Source organism: Tasmannia lanceolata, unplaced genomic scaffold, assembly GCF_043159265.1.
Source record: "Tasmannia lanceolata isolate RefF3 unplaced genomic scaffold, GAP_Taslan_0.1 ptg000003l, whole genome shotgun sequence".
In the NCBI taxonomy this organism is placed as follows: domain Eukaryota; kingdom Viridiplantae; phylum Streptophyta; class Magnoliopsida; order Canellales; family Winteraceae; genus Tasmannia; species Tasmannia lanceolata.
In genome coordinates, this window is record NW_027518680.1 from 45428146 (window position 1) to 45447395 (window position 19250).

General features: G+C 37.5%; 1 protein-coding gene across 3 annotated transcripts in view; it reads left to right on the plus strand.

Annotated features, from left to right (window-relative positions):
- Nucleotides 1-7752: 7752 nt before the first annotated feature.
- LOC143862517 (mitochondrial pyruvate carrier 4-like) overlaps nucleotides 7753-19250 on the plus strand; it is a 54834-nt gene continuing 43336 nt past the window's right edge. For all 3 annotated transcript variants that reach the window (XR_013240342.1, XM_077373592.1, XM_077373583.1), the window contains exons 1-3: nucleotides 7753-7909; nucleotides 16717-16815; nucleotides 16955-17007. Coding sequence is in view for 2 of the 3 variants with exons in the window: in XM_077373592.1 (XP_077229707.1) it covers nucleotides 7855-7909; nucleotides 16717-16815; nucleotides 16955-17007 (207 nt within the window). In the remaining variant the exon portion in view is untranslated. The remainder of the gene's footprint in view (nucleotides 7910-16716; nucleotides 16816-16954; nucleotides 17008-19250) is intronic.

Below are 19250 nucleotides of genomic sequence, written 5' to 3' on the forward strand. Positions count from 1 at the left end.
GAGGAAGAACTTAGTTTTTGGTTTTCTTCTTAACAAGGCTGGTTTTAAACAAACCATAGAGTCTGACCAGTATGTTGTAACCAAGTTTGGATCCTTTGTTGGAAAAGGATATGCATGTGATGGAATGTTCAAACTGAATGTTGAAATAATGAATGAAAGTGATTCTTCTATTTACATGCTTTCTTCTGTTAATCCATGGCATGCTAGATTGTGTCATATAAATAGGAAATATGTGCATAATATGAGTGTATTACGTATGATTCCTAAAGTAGACTTAGAAGACTAAAAATGTGAAACATGTAGTGGAGCTAAAATTTCTAGAAAACCTTTCGAAAGTGTTGAAAGGAATTCAGAACTTTTAGAATTAGTTCATAGTGACATATGTGAACTAGATGGTATCTTAACCTGTAGTGGTAAAAGATACTTTATAACATTTATAGATGATTTCTCTAAGTATACAATTATCTATTTAATTAGACAGAAGAGTGAAGCCTTAAAAATGTTTGAGGAATACCTATTAGCGGTTGAAAACCAATTCAATAGGAAGATTAAGAGACTAAGAAGTGATAGAGGAGGTGAATATGAGTCATTAGAATTCACTGAATTTGTTAAGTCCTTAGGAATTATACATGAAACAACCGCTCCTTACTCCCCTGCCTCAAATGGGGTTGTAGAAAGGAAAAATAGAATGTTAGTGGAACTTACGAATGCTTTACTCCTAAGTTCAGAAGCCCCCTCTAACTTATGGGGAGAAGTAATTCTAACTTCTTGCTATGTTCTTATTAGAATTCCTAATTATAAAACTAAAGTCTCACCTTTTGAACTATGGAAGAATAGGAAACCCAATGTGAGTTACTTTAGGGTTTGGGGATGTTTGGCTTATGTAGGACTTCTTGATATTAAGAGACCCAAAATAAGAAGTAGAGCCTTAGAGTGTGCCTTTATGGGTTATTCACTTACAAGTAAGACATATAGGTTTTTAGAACTTAATAACAGTGTAATAATAGAGTCGGTCGATGCTGAATTCTTTGAATATAAGTTTCCTTTTAAATCTAGACATACTGGGGGTACTGTGACTATTGGAGATAGTGGGGGTACCAAGCCTAGGATCGAGGTAAACCCTTAAGTAGAAATTGAACCTAGGAGAAGTAAAAGAGCTAAAATTGCTAAGAATTTTGGCTCTAATTTCTATGTCTTTAGTTTGAAGGGAGATCATTCTTCTTTAGAGAAAGCTTTGTCCTCGTCAGATGCTGACTTTTGGAGAGAAGCCATCAATGACGAGATGGAGTCATTGATGTCAAACCAGACTTGAAAACTAGTAGATTTACCACCAGGATTTAAGACCATAGGATGTAAATTGGTTCTTAGAAGAAAATTGAAACCAGATGGAACTATAGACAAATATAAAGCTAGGCTTGTTGCTAAAGACTTTAGGCAAAAAGAAAATATAGATTTCTTTGATACATATTCTCCAGTTACTAGGACTACATCAATTAGAGGTTTGATTGTGGTGGTTGCAATCCATAATCTGGTAATTCATCAAATGGATGTAAAGACAGCCTTTTTAAACGGTAGTCTAGAAGAGGAGATATATATGGACCAGCCTAGTGGTTTCATATCTCTAGGTCAAGAGAATAAAGTATGTAAGTTAATGAAGTCACTGTATGGACTTAAACAAGCACCAAAACAGTGGCATGAGAAATTTGATAATGTCATTATATCAAATGGTTTTAAAATCAATGAAAGTGATAAGTGTATATATTATAAGTATATTAATACTTTTTGTATTATTATTTGCTTGTATGTTGATGATCTTTTAATTTTTAGTTCTAACTTAGAAGTAGTTAATGAAACCAAAAATCTATTAATGCAAAACTTTGACATGAAAGATTTAGTAGAAGCCGGTGTAATTTTAGGGATTAAAATTATAAGAACTGATAGTGGTATATCTTTAGACCAGTCTCATTATATAGAAAAGATACTTAAAAAGTACAAGTACTTTGATTGTAATCCTGTATGTACTCTTTTTTATCCTAGTATTAGACTATATTCTAATGAAGGTGATAGTGTTAATAAAAAATAGTATGCTAGTATTATTGGTAGTTTAAGGTATGCTACAGACTGTACAAGACCTGATATAGCATATGCAGTAGGTATATTATGTAGATATACTAGTAATCCTAATATAGAACACTGGAATGTTATATCAAGAGTCATGAGATATCTTAAACGAACCATTAATAATAGGATTCACTACTAGAGATTTCCTGCTGTCTTAGAGGGTTTCAGTGATGCGGATTGGAATACTTTGTCAGAAGATTCCAAGGCTACCACTGGTTATGTTTTTACTATTGGTAGGGGTGCAGTTTCTTGAAGATTCAAGAAACAAACTGTCATTGCTCAGTTCACTATGGAATCTGAGCTTATTGCTCTAACCTCTGCGTGTGAAGAGGCTAGTTGGTCAAGAAACTTTTTATTTGATATACTTATTTAGGAAAGACCTATTCCTGCTGTTTTGATTCACTATGACAACACATCTGCTATTGGAAGAGTACATAATAAGTATTATAATGGAAAGTCACGACAGATACGCCGGAAACACAGTACTGTGAGAGAGTTGATCTCTAATGGATCAGTCACCATTGATTTTGTGAGATCTGGTGATAATTTGGCAGATCCCTTAACTAAGGCCTTGTCAAGGGAGAAAATCTGCAATACATCGAGGGGGATGGGACTAAAGCCCATTTGTAAATAGTTACCTATGATGGATATCCAACCTAGGGACTGGAGATCCCAAGAACTAGGTTTTTCATGGGAAAAACAAATCATAGTGTAATTAGTGGATGATCATGCTGATTTCGAGTTTATCTCAATGTCTATCCCTATGGTGTAACCTAAGCATGATATCCTGAAGCGTTTGCAAGGTTGAGTTATTACTCTTAATGAGATCTATAGCTCGTATGAGTGGGATGTCTAGGCTACAGAAGCATCCTTGATAGACTCACCTACATGTTAGCGCGGAAGTGGGCCGCTTCCAATAGAGAAGAGGGCTTATTCTGTTATGCTTACATGGAAATTGGGATGTAGCACATGGTTGTAATGTGCGAGCTTTTTGGAACCAATTGAACACTTTAGTATCATGTGTGTGGTGCACGTCTCTCTGTACCCAAGGATTGTAGTTCAAGACATAGTCACTATCAATTCCTTACAGTTAGAATGCACTAACACTAAGTAAAGGTTCAAGAAATAGTCACCTTTATTATACATGATACTTTGCTGATTGCCCAGCGTCAAGTTTTATTACTTTTTTTCTTATTAAAATAAGTGGGGGATTGTTGGTATTTTAATAATAAAATAAAAGGAATACCTTTTTTGGCTTTTAAGAAGATTCCTTTTGCTTCTGAAATTTCCCACCCAATTTTCAAATGGATTCTCCTTTTTGTACTTTTCCCACCAAAGAATTCAAATACTTTGAAGAGAACTCTCTTATCTCTTTGAAAATTTAGTCCAAGATGGGAAAATAAGAGAGTTTTCTCCGTCCATATAAGAGGGAGGGTTGAGACAAAGGCTTGGGCCTTTCAAGGGCATTCAATTTGTTTGCCTTGGGAGTTTTACAAAGAACAAATAAAATTAAAAAACATACACACATGCGGGCGTGCCGAGCCGAGCCGTGCCTTGTCGGGTCAGGGCGCGGGTGCGTGTGCGTGTGGGTTGGGTTGGGGATTTTCCCTAAACAGGATTATCTTTTTATTACCAAGAGTTGTGTCCCTTTGTTAAACGTGTTTTTCTCTTCGATAAAACCCAAAACCATGTCTATTCAAATGTGACAGTTAAAACCCTTCTTAAAACATTTTAACAAACGACTCTATTTTTTTAAATAATGTTTTAAGAGTTGTAACTGTACGGGTTTTAAGAGGTGTGTACGTTTATTAAAAGGTGTCTTTAACAGACACATTTTTGTTTATAAAAACAGAAGACCACCAACGTTTTTTACACAACTTTTTTGCTTCCTCTTTCTCTGTTGTTAACAGAACAGTGTATTACGTTTTCTTCTGTCCTTATCTACTTCTGTTTCTTTCTGGGCAATTGGAGTGTTGATCGTCTGGTTCAGATCTATCTGATCGTGCACTTCAGATAGACAGTGCGTCGGGCTATTGTATCTTGGGGGTGATTGCGTTCGGATCTATTGCACCGGAAACTTTTCCGCAGAGGAGCAAAATCACCTTAAAGATAGCGACCTAGTCCGTGTCTCATTTCGCTGCATCGAAAAGGTCTCATCTAATTATTTATTAGTCTGCTTTTATCAGAAAATAGGTACGCCATAAATTTAATTTAAGAGGAAAATTCTACAACAATTTCTTTGTTTAATTCTATTAAAGCCAATTAGGCACGTAACACTAAAGAAAGCAGGAGAATGAAAACATAAAAGAAGTGCAATCAATAAAGTATAAAAATAGAAATAGCAGAAAAAAAGAATCTGTCTGGGAGCTGCAGTGTCTCAAGGAGGGAAATGAACAAGAAGTAATAACAATACTCGGCAGATAAGATATAGTTATAGAAGGAAGCAATTATGGATATTTTCTTGGGCTACTGGAGTGTTCGTGTGGTTCGAATATCTGAGATCGTGCAGTTCTTAGAGATCGACGGTGCGTCGGGCTGTTGTATCCTGTGGGTGATTGCGGCTAGTAATCTGCTGCATCAAAATTAGTTTCCGCAGAGGCGCAAATTCACCTTAAAGAGAGTGACAAAGTCTATTCCTCATCTCACCGCATTGGACAAGGTTTCACTAACATCGTTTGTTTCTGTTTCTCAACAGAAGTCTGGTAAGCCGTATTATTATCTAAATCCACGAGTTATTATCTAGTTATTATGTGGTGGCTATATGTTTTAGACTTATGAGGTTAGTTATTGGTGATGTGTCTTGTAAGTGGGTAGATGGACTTGTGATGTGGCATTCTCTTTTACTTGTATTTATGTAGTTGTAATTGAATGAAAGAAAAGAAGAAAAGAATTCTACAGCAAAGGAAACTTTGTAGGAGAGTCATGGTTCCTCTCGATTTGAACCACTAGGAGGTCCGGTTGCCTCGAATCAACCATTCCATCACCTCTTTCTATCTTTTTTCTTTGTTTAATTCTGTTACGGCCGATTAGGCACGTAACACTAAAGAAAGCAGGAGAATGAAAACATAAAAGAAGCGAAGTAAATAAAGTACAAAAATAGAAATAGCAGAAAAATAAATCCGTCTGGGAGCTGCTGTGTCTCAAGGAGGGAAATGAACAAGAAGTAATAGCAACACTCGGCAAATAAGATATAGTTATAGAAGGAAGCAATTATGGATACTTTGTTGGGCTACTGGATTGTTCGTGTGGTTCGAATCTCTGAGATCGTGCAGTTCTTAGAGATCGATGGTGCGTCGGTCTGTTGTATCCTGGGGGTGATTGCGGCCAGTAATCTGCTGCATCGGAATTAGTTTCTGAAGAGGCGCAAATTCACCTTAAAGAGAGCGACAAAGTATGTACCTCATCTTGCCACATCGGAAAAGGTTTCACTAACATATTTGTTTGATTGTTTCTGTTTCTCAACATTAGTCTGGTAAGCCGTATTATTCTCTAAATCCACAACAAGTTATTATCTAGTTATTATGTAGTGGCTATGTGTTTTAGACTTATGGGGTTAGTTATTGGTGATGTTTCTTGTAAGTGGGTAGATGGACCTGTGATGTGGCATTCTCTTTTACTTGTATTTATGTAGATGTAATTGAATGAAAGAAAAGAAGAAAATAATTCTATAGCAAAGGAAACTTGTAGGAGAGTCATGGTTCCTCTCGATTTGAACCACTAGGAGGTCTGATTGCCTCGAATCAACCATTCCATCACCTCTTTCTATCTTTTTTCTTTGTTTAATTCTGTTACGGCCGATTAGGCACGTAACACTAAAGAAAGCACGAGAATGAAAACATAAAAAAGCAAAGTCAATAAAGTACAAAAATAGAAGTAGCAGAAGAAAAAAAATCCATCTGGGAGCTGCTGCGTCTCAAGGAGGGAAATGAACAAGAAGTAATAGCAACACTCGGCAGATAAGATATAGTTATAAAAGGAAGCAATTATGGATAAAATATATGAAGGATTTCGGACCTGATGCTGAACATTAAAACCATCCAGATTAGCATGATTTAACAAAATATGTGTGAATTAGTTTAAGAACTGTTTACCCCAGAAAAATAAGTACACCAGTTTCCATTGAAACCATCATGATTAACAGGAAATTGCAGGAAATTGTAGTAAGCTGCCGTGTTTTATTGGGAGGGAAGAAGGGGAAGCAGATGAAGATAAAAAAAAAAATTCCCTGCCCCACCCCTGCCCCACCCCTGCCCCCTCCCCAGAATTTGCAGTATTTCCCCATTTTGTTTGTCTTATTTAAAAGTAACTCCATTCCTCCCTTCTCTTTGTTTGTCTTTTTCCCTAAAATTGAATTTAGCCAATCAACGTTTAGGATCAATAAAAACGATTAGTTACGGGCATACAGGACATGTGTGCATCATCCTACTGTTTTCTTTATGGGCATAAAAATGACTGTTTGAAAACGGGATTCCGTTTCGAAAATAAAAAGGTGACTGAAACAACCCTTGATTTGATGAATGTTGTATTTATTGCTAGTGGATGTGGTTCAAATTGTTGAATCCCTTTTGTGTTCCCAAGACGGAATCTCGTTTTCCTAGCAGTGCTCTTTTCATTTCTTTTTTGTTCTGGAAACATGCATCTCATTTGCCAGATTTAAGGCTTATAAGGTTCAACGCTTCAGCTTCTCTTCACATAACCCGAAAGGAGGCCCAATGAATCAGGGGTTGGGATCATCTGAATAAGATAGGGTGCTGGTCAGATCAACAGACCTAATCACCTTAAGAAGCCAATAATGATTTATCAGTGGGTCCTCCTTACAAAACAGCGGGACCCAATATTCTCATTGCGTGGAGAGTCGTGGGATTAGACCTGGCAAAAAGTGACCCGGACCCGCGGGTCCACTCGGCCCGCCCGTAAATTACGGGTCCGGGTCACCAATCAGTGACCGTTTAAAATTGACCTGCGGGTCCACCCGGCCTGTCAAAACTGGGCCGGGCCGGGTGGACCCCGCGGGCGCCCGTAGAGAAGGGCAAAAGGTTTTATTTTGAAATTTTTTTTCCCATAATTGTCATAATTTTTACTTTTTCTATTTACTTTTTTCCGTCATTGTCATAACTTTTGATACTATGTAATTTTTTCCGTATCTATGTAATTTTTTCCGTAATTGTCATATTTTAGAACATCTTTTTTATTTTTTCCCCATTATTTTTCTACTTTGGTTCCATTTCTTGGTAATTTCTCATTTAAAACTTAGCACCCATGATTATTATTTATTGCTAGCCCCCTTTCCACAAATCCTACTTATGCCAAATCTTTGCCGTTTGAACAACACGACAATAAGACAAATCTCTCAAACAGTCAACATAAATGGTTGGCGAAGGTGGCTAGCAAATCCCTCTACAAATAAAAAAATCATAAAAAATATGTTAAATATCTGGGTGACCCGCGGGTCGACCCGGCCCGCGTCCAAGCTTAGTGACCCGTAAAATTTTCAAGGTCATTTTGACCCGTCCCATTTGACCCGGACCCGTAGGGTCGTACGGGCAGGGTCAAAACCCGGCCCGGCCCGGCCCGGCCGTTTGCCAGGTCAACGTGGGATACACTATTTGCGGAGGTTTTGCGTGCCCCCACACGTCTTCGTGGATAAGTTCGTTGACTCTCAGGGGAATTTTGTTATTTACACGCCACAGAGAGAGAGAGAGAGAGAGAGAGAGAGAGAGAGAGAGAGCTTCCATGGCTGGGTCGAAGATACAAGCGCTCTGGAATCACCCTGCAGGCCCTAAAACCAGTTAGTCTGTTGCCTTTCCTATTTTTATGTTTATTTCAATCTTTTCAATTTTCTGAATTATTCTATATTTTGAAGAAAATTGTCTGGACCTTGTTTGTTTGGTTTTGGACCAAATTTTTTCTTTGGTTGCTGATGAATTCCATTTGTTTGTTTGTTATCATTTGGGTTTTTTCGCCAAAGAAGTCTTTTACTTTGCTTTATTTGCAAAAATAGTCGCGTAGTTTGACAGTTTGCTAATATAGTCTTCACATTCCAGTGAATTTGGATTTGCAATCAATTTTTGACCAAAATACTCACGATGGGTTGTTTTTCACTCATAAAAAGAGACCAGTGTCCTTACATGTGAAAAGACAAAAATTCCCTAGTAAAAGACCAAAATAGCCATGACGATCAATGATGTGTTTGGATAGCATTTTTGACCCATGCTTAGTCATGGGTGTAAAAAAAAATAAGCCCACCCTATCAAAACATGAGCCATGATTTGTGAAATGGTGTACCCCACTAAATACATGGGGCTCTGGTGGAGATCATGGGACCTACCCCATCAAAACATGAGGCAAAATGGACCCCACCCGATGCATGGGTTTGGGTTGAGTTGGTGGGATCCACCTTATCAAAACAAACCAGAGAGCATCAGGGGTATTTTTGTCATTTAACGAGTCAGAAACATCTACCATCGGTATTTTGGTCACAAATTGATGGCATGGCCCGATTTGCAAAATTCACTCGAATGTGGACTCATTTGCAAATTGTCAAACTAGAAGACTTTTTACGCAAATAAAGCAAAGTAAAAGACTTCTTTTGCAAAAACCACTTATTATTTAGAGGAATAGTAAACTTTTACTGTAGGGCACCCTTGCAAAAACCATCTACAAGAGCGCCCCCTATTATTTAACTTAATTTTCTAAACTATTAAACAAAAAGAACAAAAATAAAGACCCTATCGTAAAATTATTGTTCACCAATCCTAGAAACCTCAACCTGCAAGGATTAAGAAACATTCCAAGCCATCGCGGCAAAGGAGAGAATTGGTTATCATCAGATAACTGTTAATGAGGCAAACTATACATTTTGGATTGGCAAACAGATTTTGGTAACTTATTTTTTCTGCACATGGGCGTGAGTGTGTGTGTCTGTGTGTGTGGTGTAGGGGTGTGGGTGCGTGGGTGGGGGGACAATTTATTAATATCATGTTAACATCTATTTGAAATTAACATATTGGAAGTATCATCTATATAATCCATATGATGATAAGTTTTTGTTATTTTTAAACCCCTATATTTTATTAGAGATGGTTTTTTAACCGAACAGGTCCTTAAGAACATCTAATTTTTCTAGAATTAAAGGTAAAGAAGTAAAAATAAAATAAAAAGTATTTATCGTAACTGATAGGAACAAACCAAAACTACCGGAATGATCGGAACAATCTAGAATATCTGGAATTGACCGGAACACAAACCTCTACATTCTAGTACAATTTCTCTAATGGTTTCTGTTGAGAAAAATCCGCCTGGCAAAACAATCCGACCGTGCACAAATTAAACGGAAAAGATAAAATAAACAAACAAGCCACAAGATGAACACCAAGATTTTACGTGGTTCGGCCAAGCCTACTCAACGGGCGAGAAACACGATCTTCCACTATGAGAAAAACAATATACAAGGATTACAATGGATTAAACCCAAATCCACAAACCGACAACCCTTTCCTTGCTTCCCAACCCAAAACCGTACAAGAGAGTAACACAAGAGAAACCCACAAGAGAAATCCCAAGAGAAACCCCAAGAAGAAACCCAAAAGAGGAGCCCAACAAAAACCCACTCTCTCTCTCTCTCTCTCTCTCTCTCTCTCTCTCTCTCTCTCTCTCTCTCTCTCTCTCTCCTTGCGGCAGCCGACACACCCCCAATCTCCTCTTGCCTTTTTCCCCCCGAGAAACTTGTTATCCGATAGGTTTTAAAGAAAACCTAAAAGCTATTGTTTCCTAACTAGTTATTTGCCTTCCCACCCAAGCAATCTGTGTGGGTGGGAAATAAGGCAACTTTCCCAACAATCTCCACCCCCCAGACACTTTGAAGATTTTTCTGTTATTGTCGCCACCAGTCCGCTATCACCGTAAACCACCATTGGCCTTCTAAAGTACCAGCTACACACCCTCGATTCACCTTGGTTCTGACTCCTCCCGATTCGATCAAAACGGGCAATGCACATGTGTAACTGCCAACCCATTGACTCACCTAGTCAACCTTGGAGAGGGATCTTGTTCCATCCTCCCTAATGCAGGTACTGTCATCTTCTCACCATCGTGTGCAACCTGGAAACATGTCTCTGCACCAACTGCAAAAGAGACCCTACGTGTGCGCACACAATTACTCTATTTCCAACTAGCCTTCGATATCTTATGAACACTAGTCACTGTGTCCCCCACCAGACGATATAATCCGCCACACTGCTCTCATTTCATCAGAACCATACAGCCCGTGTGATTTTCATGGCTCCACGTGCAGCTGAATGCTTACAACCCCTGGAGTTCAACCGGCTAAGTAACATTAGATTCTTTCACATCTTTGGGACATACGCCACACCACCCAAAGTACAAACCATTCCATCAAATATCTTGTTCTTCACCGTTCCAACTCCCGTGACATCACGAGTAGACCCTTCTGTTAGAATATATGCCCTGAAAAGCCAGTAGAATGACGTTTAGTAAGCAATAAAGATTTATTTCATGACATGAGTGGGTAATTATATTAATGAATGCGTGTGATGTGCTTATTTTATGACACATGTTCTTCCTTAGGATTCACAGATCCAAGGGAGCAAAGAGATATGGCATCTTGGTTCTATGCAAGCCATAATAGTTCCTAGTTGGGAAAGAGACTGGACATATCTTTCTGTATACAACTAGCACTAGTTTTGCCTACACGCACGTGTCGTGAGGTGACTTCACATGTCCTTAGACCTGAGGGATCTTATTGGTCTGTCGGCCTGTTCTAGGAGCATAGTATATCTCATAGTGATTCTAATTTAGAGTCACATTCAGATAGAGCTATTTCCTAGAGCAAACCCTTGAGACCAATAGTGATACTCAACAAGGGAGTCTTCGCCCTTAAATTTAAGGATTGCCATCTACAATTTTGTTAGAGCGATATGCCTATTAAATAGCCTGGCCAGACGGACTTGATAAAAGGTTTATCAGAATGTTTTATGAAACATTGAAATATTTTCAAAGGATTTTACAAATGCATTTGGAGGCCGAACACCGCTTGACTAAAATGGTATACCAAGAGAGGGCCAAAGGGGATAAGAGATGTCCACCCCCCGTATGACTCAGCTCAGTAGATGTAGTCAAGAAGAAAGGACTTGCACATACAAGATGTGATTAGGGGCAAGGTTTTAAATTTCGGTTCCGGTGTCGGTTTCTCACCACCGAAACCGAAACGTTTCGGTTTCGGACAGAAATTTCGGCCGAAATCATGTAAAAATATGATTATGATTTCGTTTTTTTCTAAATTTCGATCGAAATGTCTAAAATTTTGGTGTAAATTTCGACGAATTCAGTGAAAATTTTGGCTATTTTGGTGAATATTTCACAAATTTCGGTGGGAATTATAACATTTCGGTGGAAATTTTGTAAAAAAGGCTAAAAACAAAATTTCAACCGAACTTTCCCTCACATTTCGTCGAAATTTCGGAATTTCGGTGAAATTTCGCCGAAATCTTGTAAAGAAATGACTTCATGTAAATTTCGTTTCGGTCGCGGCCGAAATCGAAATATTTTAGCTGAAATTTAAAACCATGATTAGGGGTAAGATGATCTAACGGGCATCTTCAAGGTTACGTCTCGATGGAGGCCACGGACCTATTGTGAGTGTAGTTTAACTATAGAGCGAGATCGCAATTGGGCCCACCATAGGGTTCTACAGGATCGACCGTCGGTACCTACGACGACCCCACTCATAACTGTAATGACCCGGTAACATCCAAACGGATCAGGGTTCCGCATTTTATGTAATTGCACGGACGGATATGATCCGTTAGATTAATGTGGATATTAATAAAGTAAATATATATATATATATATATATATATATATATATATATATATATATATACACACACACACATCTCTTTGTTAATAGTTAACAAGAGAGAACTAGAGAATTTTTCGAAGAGAAATTGGAGTTGAAATAACTGTCATTGAATGCGAGTTAGTAATTAATTAAATAGATAATTAATTCTTAATTAATTATTCATTTATTATACATTATTATATATTATTAATATGATTAATAATAAGTATAATAATGTGAAATCCAAATAAGGATAGTTATTCCCAAACCGGTTTTGCAAAAGTTGCGAATTGGAACGGAATAGAGAATTGGGATAGGACTACACATTTGGATAAGGTTGGTGGGGCCCACCACATGCCCAAAACAGTTGGAGAGCTGGAGAAAATGTTCCCAATTGCTCAAGGACTTTGAGTTGCATTCAAACGCCTATTTTGATAGGAATTGCTAAAATGTAGGATCTACAAAGCATGCAATTCGTTTCCAACACAAGCTCTTATGAGATAAGACCAAAAGGACTGGAGTGTAACTTCAAAAAAAAAACGTCCCCCTAAGCTTGCTTGGGCGTCCCAACTTGGCCTTGGTCAGTTGGGAAGAGTCCCAATTGCCCGAGGAGTTTCAATGTGACTAGTCTTCCTATTTGGATAGGAATTGGAGAGAGAAACAAGGGGAAGATCAAACCAAACTCTTATTATTTAAGAGAGAGGGCTGAACAAATTTTGGAAGTATTTCATCTTTAAAGGATGATCCAAAGCATTCATTTGAAAGGCCCTTACATAGATGGGGTGTGTACCAAAAATCAGCTCCATAGGATCATCCTAACCCATCCATTTGTGGAGGTCAAAATGGACAGACATTATTTGTCCACAAATCTGCCCATTTTGTCCTCCACAAATGGAGGGGTTAGGATGATCCTATGGAGCTGATTTTTGGTACACTCCCTATCTATGATAAGGCCTTGCAAATGAATGGTTTGGATCACCACAGAAAATGTGGGACCCATGTGATTGGGGTGCTTAAGCTCACCATAAGTTTGGACCAACACTTTCCTCTATATATATATATATATATATATATATATATATATATATATATATTCATGAAAATTTTGAGGGTAGAGGGTTGAGGCGAGTTTTGTATTAAGAGAGTTGAAGGAGGAAGGGGGTCGATGTTCGAGGGTCGAGCCGCTATGGTTTTTATTAAAAGAGTACGGGCTGTGCTCTCATATAAAAAAAGTTAAGAAGAAAATATGTTTAAAGGGAAAACATACAGGATTCGCATTTCAAAAGAGACAACGGTGAATCGGATTCGCCCGAAAAAACAGGATTCGTGCGGGACACGGCTACGACAAGAATCCAGGTGTGTCCCACGTGAACCTATGTCTGATTCAGATGCATAGACGTGTCGACACGGATTCAGCATAGGGGGGCAAAGAATCGATGTAACATAGATTATCGTAGACCCAGACACGGACGGTGATGAGCTTGGCACTAGCAACATTGATGATGCTAGTGGTGGGCAGATGTTCTTGATGATGAGACTGACATTGATGATCAAGCTGTCGAGCGGACTGAGTCAGAGACATTCGCAAAGTCAGAGATTGTAGAGGTCTATGATGCAGTTGATTCCTTGCCATTTATAGATGCAGATGAGAAGGATCTAGATGTGACCATTGAAGTTGACCCTACTTCTCATATAGTCCCAGAGGAGATATTGGCAGACATTATTGATGTTGAGATGGTATTGCCTACAACTGCCACATGGGGGGTTCTTTGATGTAATTATAGCGACTTAGCATGGAAGACCACTATACTTATGTCATTTTCAACATATGGTCAGATTGAGCTTGGTTACTATTGCTCCATTTCGTCGTACTTGCCAGGATGGACGGTTTTTTATGTTCTTTCGCTTTTGCTGGGGTAAATTTGATGGCCTTCTACTCCTATGAGATTGGGTCATTTACGCATTTAACCTATGATTTGGTTGACATTTCGAATTTATTGCCGACTCACGTGTCCTGCCGTGTCTGACACGACACGCGTGTCCACACGTATCGACACTTCTTTGGACACTTCTACTTGTATTGCTGCAAGTGTTAGACTTAATGCGGGTGTGTGGACATGTTTTTGTACCGTGTCAAGTGTGACATTTTGTTTTTTTTATTGAATATTGTGTTTACCTCATTTAGACAACTCGTATCCGTGTCGAAACTGGACACACGAATCCATATCCACAAATCATGATTACATATACTTTCTATTTTAGCCGTGTCCCCGTTTCTAAAGTTTGGGTGTTTGCTGTGTCCAACACTCCGTGTCCATGTCGACACGCGATACTCGTGTCCGTGTCCACAAATCATAGCATTTAACCCAGCTAGACTACCACGATGATGAGGCTGATTGGTACCTCCAGGACGAGTTCTTTGAAGAAGCAGAGTTTGATTCAGGAGCTTCCCATGGATTTTCTACATCGACCTGTATATCTCCTTAGGGTAGCATGATTGTAATTTTTCTCATTTTTGATGTCTTTAGTTGTCTTTTTCTTTGGTAGGGGTAGGTTTGTTATTTTGTGGTTTAGTTGTCCTTTTTAGTCATTTTTGCTTACTGGGGGTATACTTGTCTTTTCAATTTTATTGGCAGCCTATGAAAGGCATTTTTCTCTCATTTTGTAATAGTTTTTGAATTTGAATTGAAATTTGAAAAACAAATCCCAGCTTTGAGAAATTGGAGAGAAATTTTTCATTGCAAGGAGAAGGTTTTCTTTTGTTTTTCTCATAGAACTGAAGTATTGAAGTTGAAATTTTCAACTTCTTCTAATCCAGGTACTTTTTCCTTGTGAATCAAGGAAATTTTAGTGTTCTTGAAGATCGTGTATCCCCTTGGAAGATCCATTAGCAATTTAAAGAAGAAAACAGACAAAATAAAAATAAAAATCGAAGATCTGGTTGGCACTTTCATTCCTAGTTTTGGGGTTGCTTCAAGATCTTTTTTTTTGTCTACACGATGGCATGCGCATTTTTGTAATGATACTAGCCTTTCACGTTTCTTTAGAGCTGGGATTAACCAACTATTATTTTTAAGAGTATCTACCTAGGTTTGGGCTTAAAACCAAAAGTTGACTTTCTAACATGCGATGATCACTGAGAAAACTACTCAATGGGTAAAGTAAATTAAATAATGCATAAAACTAGAAATACAAAGCTGACTAGAGCTGTATGCTCATGATCTCAATTGACTAGCTAATCAGTTGATCGTTAAGTCACCCGTCAACCGATATGTTGTCTTATCAATCGTTATAAGCTTTGTGCAGTTAACTCTAGGCCAACCTTGAATTATGATTTCAAAAGTTGAAATTGAGAAGGCCTAATCCAGCATGCTTCCTATTACATGATATAATTTAAGCTGGATAAAGTGGCATGAACATGAGTTTTGAGCTTGAAACTAAATTGACAATGAAATCGAAAGAAATGCTTGTAAATAAGAATTCTAATGCATTGATGCAAGCTTTTAAATTACATGCAAACTAATTTATGTAAAGATTACTTATCAATATGCAGTCTATAACATGCTCGTGCATTAAGATTATTGAAACCAAACTAGCCTAGTCACTAATCCTAAATCATGCAATTATATTAAGACTAAAAAGAAAACACTGACCTCTAATGAGGGCCCAGGGTTGCGATTCTCAGCTTTGAATCTTGGGGATCTCAGGAACACATCTAAATTTGTAGTTACTCTTGAAACTCGTGCCAAGTCTTCAAAGAATTGGAGTCTCAAAGATCTTCTAGGGGTGCTGTAGTGTATTGTATTATATCACTAGAGTCTTGCAATTGGGAGTGCATAGCCTCTATATAGGCTAAAGGCTACAACACCTTTAGAAGGGTGTTATATTGTATTGCGATTCTCAGCTTTGAATCTTGGGGATCACAGGAACTCATCTAAATTTGTAGTTACTCTTGAAACTCGTGCCAAGTCTTCAAATAATTGGAGTTTCAAAGCTCTTCTAGGGGTGCTGTAGTGTATTGTATTGTATCACTAGTGTCTTGCAATTGGGAGTGCATAGCCTCTATATTGGCTAAAGGCTACAACACCCTTAGAAGGGTGTTGTAGTATCTTGCCATTGGCAGTGCATAGCCTTTAGGCTAAGAATTTCTTAGCAAAAACCCTCAAGAAGATATCCAAAGATCAAAAACTTTTTTGTTTTGAAATTAGTGAGAATGGCTCAGAATTAATGCTGAAAATCAAAAGTATTTGTAGATTGTAAAACCCTTATTGTAGAGTTGGGTTTCGTAGTTCTAATATTAGGAAGAAGTTTGGAAGGCAATATCTCAATCAGCATTTTGCATTAGAATTATCAATATATCAATCTAGATGTAAAATCATCAATCGGCATGACATGTCATCAATCAAGTGTCTGGACTCTCAATCGAGTTTTCAAGCTTTCAAAACAATTTTTTCATAAAAAATCCTTACTAAAACCTGTTAAAGTATAAAAGATTAAATAACGCCTTCTCCAACAGCTTAAGCTTTTGGAGTAACTGGTAGTCCACATGGTATCAAAGCCAAAGGTCCTGAGTTCAAACCAACCAGATAGCAAAAAGCCACATGCAATGGCCAGCAGTTCTACGTACTTTCTTATGATGCCCTTTATTTTTTCTTAAAAAATGTTAGATATCCATGTCGCAAACTACTGGTACATTTGTTTTTACATGAGTTAGAATAACTTTCTCTCTATTGCAGTTCACTTTTGGGCTCCAACTTTTAAATGGGGTATTAGCATAGCCAATGTTGCTGACTTCTCAAAGCCGCCTGAGCAGATCTCCTATCCTCATCAAATAAGTGTGCTGCTCAACCAGTGAACATTTTTATGTTTTGTTTTATTTATATTTGGAGGCATGATTATGTTCTGTTTCTATTTGTATTCATTACAGGTTTGTGATGTGGACTTATTTCTCATCTTTATCTTATGATCTTTCAGCTGTTGCAATTTCTGGAGTTATCTGGTCACGCTACAGCACAATAATTATACCGGTAAGGTTTATTATATAGGCAATTTGAAGCTGTACATATTTTGGGGCTTGTAATCTACCAATTCCCCCATTCTTTTCGGTGGTTATTGCCAAGAAAATTCCTAGTCAAATATTTCCTTACAATGTAATGCATATATAAGGAGTAATCTATGCTGTACTAATATCATCCTGAGCTTCTTATTCTGCTACAGTAGAAAGGATAAAATATTTAAAGTATGTTTAGAACAACGCAATTATCTTGATCAATCCAGATCAAAATAGAGAAATGGCTCCAAATATGTCATATATACAAGTCTGGGAGAAAGCTGCCCCATACATGGTTTTCTATTTATAGTGAGGCTAAGCCCAAACCCAATACATTGTAATGCCCATTAAGCTGACTTTTAAATTTCTTAAGAGACTTTTCTGGAACTTAGGCAAACACTTATTCTTAGGTGTCTATATAACTACAAACACAACTACCTATGAAAAAAGATACCTTTAACGGACCATATTTATCCAACTAAATCTTCTTGGCCACTCATTCATGTAGCCCTATTCAGTGAATGAGGCATAAGCCTAGCTTTGGTGGCCTTGGTCGCGACATAATTCATGAAGCTAGACTTAATTCTCGATCTTGGATTGCATACATTATATGTAGCATGTTGGACTACTGCAAGTCAACCAATGTGGTCAAGAAACACTTGGAGTTCACAAAGTACATGTGCCAATGATTAAATGCTATGTAAAACTCAAACATGTATACTCCTACAGCTACATGCATATTAGGAGTGAAAAAATCATAGATACTTCAATATTTTAACTCATCCTCTTTTATGAGATGTTTCACACAACTAAGACACACTAGTTGGTGTCTACATCACAACAGCAGCAGAAAGTTTTACACGTCTCCTTTGATCAGGTTCCTATATAAAATCCAACAGCCTTCCTTTTTACAGTTTCTTGGGGTTAGAACACAACCTATGAATAGAAGGGTGTGTAAAAGATTCAAGGTATCTTATTTGTCAAACAATTCATAGAAATCCTAGATGCCTCCACCTAGAGAAGATTTCTCATGCATATAGATGAATCATGAAAATTTTCTAAAGGATTCATTAGCCGACCCCAACTAGTTTGGGACAAAGGCTTGGTTGAGTTGAGTATAGATGGATCATACAGAATAGGTCACTTCTTGTGCAAAGATCAATGTTGCTGGTCTTTACAAACTTAAATGTCAGTCTGGGTACCCATTTACGTAAAAAGGAAATTTTATCCATTTTATGTGTTTAATACACAAGCGATGGTGGGTATCATATCTTGGAACAATGAGGAAACATAATTATCGGATTTTTCTTGTATTCATTCGTCAGGATGGACTAGTTTTTATGGATAGAAAATATAATTCATATAATTAAATCAAAACAATGTGGGAATAGAATTCATATAATTAAATCCAAACAATGTGGTAACGCATATGATATTCATTAAATCATAATCAAACAATTAGCTAGCACACAGGCTATAATAGTAACCAGGTTGGATTGTACTAGGAGATCATATGTATTTAGATTTACGATATGTTATGGACACCTCAAAATTAGATTCATGAATGACTTTCAGACAATGTTTCTCTCACTTTTGGATGGATAGTGTATTAGATGATACATCCATTGTTGTTTGTAACATCCATATTAGAGGGAGAGCGAGACCTGTATTCTCTGTTCTTATGGGAATTTTATGTCACTATTTAGTATGAGCCGCAAAATAAAGGAGGCTACAAAATGATGCTAAAGAAATGGTTTTATTGATGAAGTCATTCTAACACTATCAATTGGGTCCTACCCACTTTAGTCATGCTAATGCAATACCCCTCTTGGAAGAGGACATATAAGTTATTGAAGTCTTTATATGCTCTTTACTTTGTTGGATGCTTGTAGTAGTAGTTACATACATGGTTTTAAATTTCGGTTTGGCCGAAACAGAAATTTTAGGCCGAAATCCCGGAAATCTAGTAATAAAAAAGTATTATTTTACTCTTTTCCAAATTTCAGCCAAAATTTCGGAATAATACTATATTCTTTAAAAAAAAAATCTAACTTTCCGAAATTTCAGCCGAAATTTCGTAAACCCGAAATTTTGGATTCCAGTTGAAATTTAAAACCATGGGTACATATAAGGTTGGGTTTCATACTACAATTAATTGTTAACATATGCATAATTTACAAGCACCATAGTTTTTGTTAGCTACATAAACTGTTGTTTTAG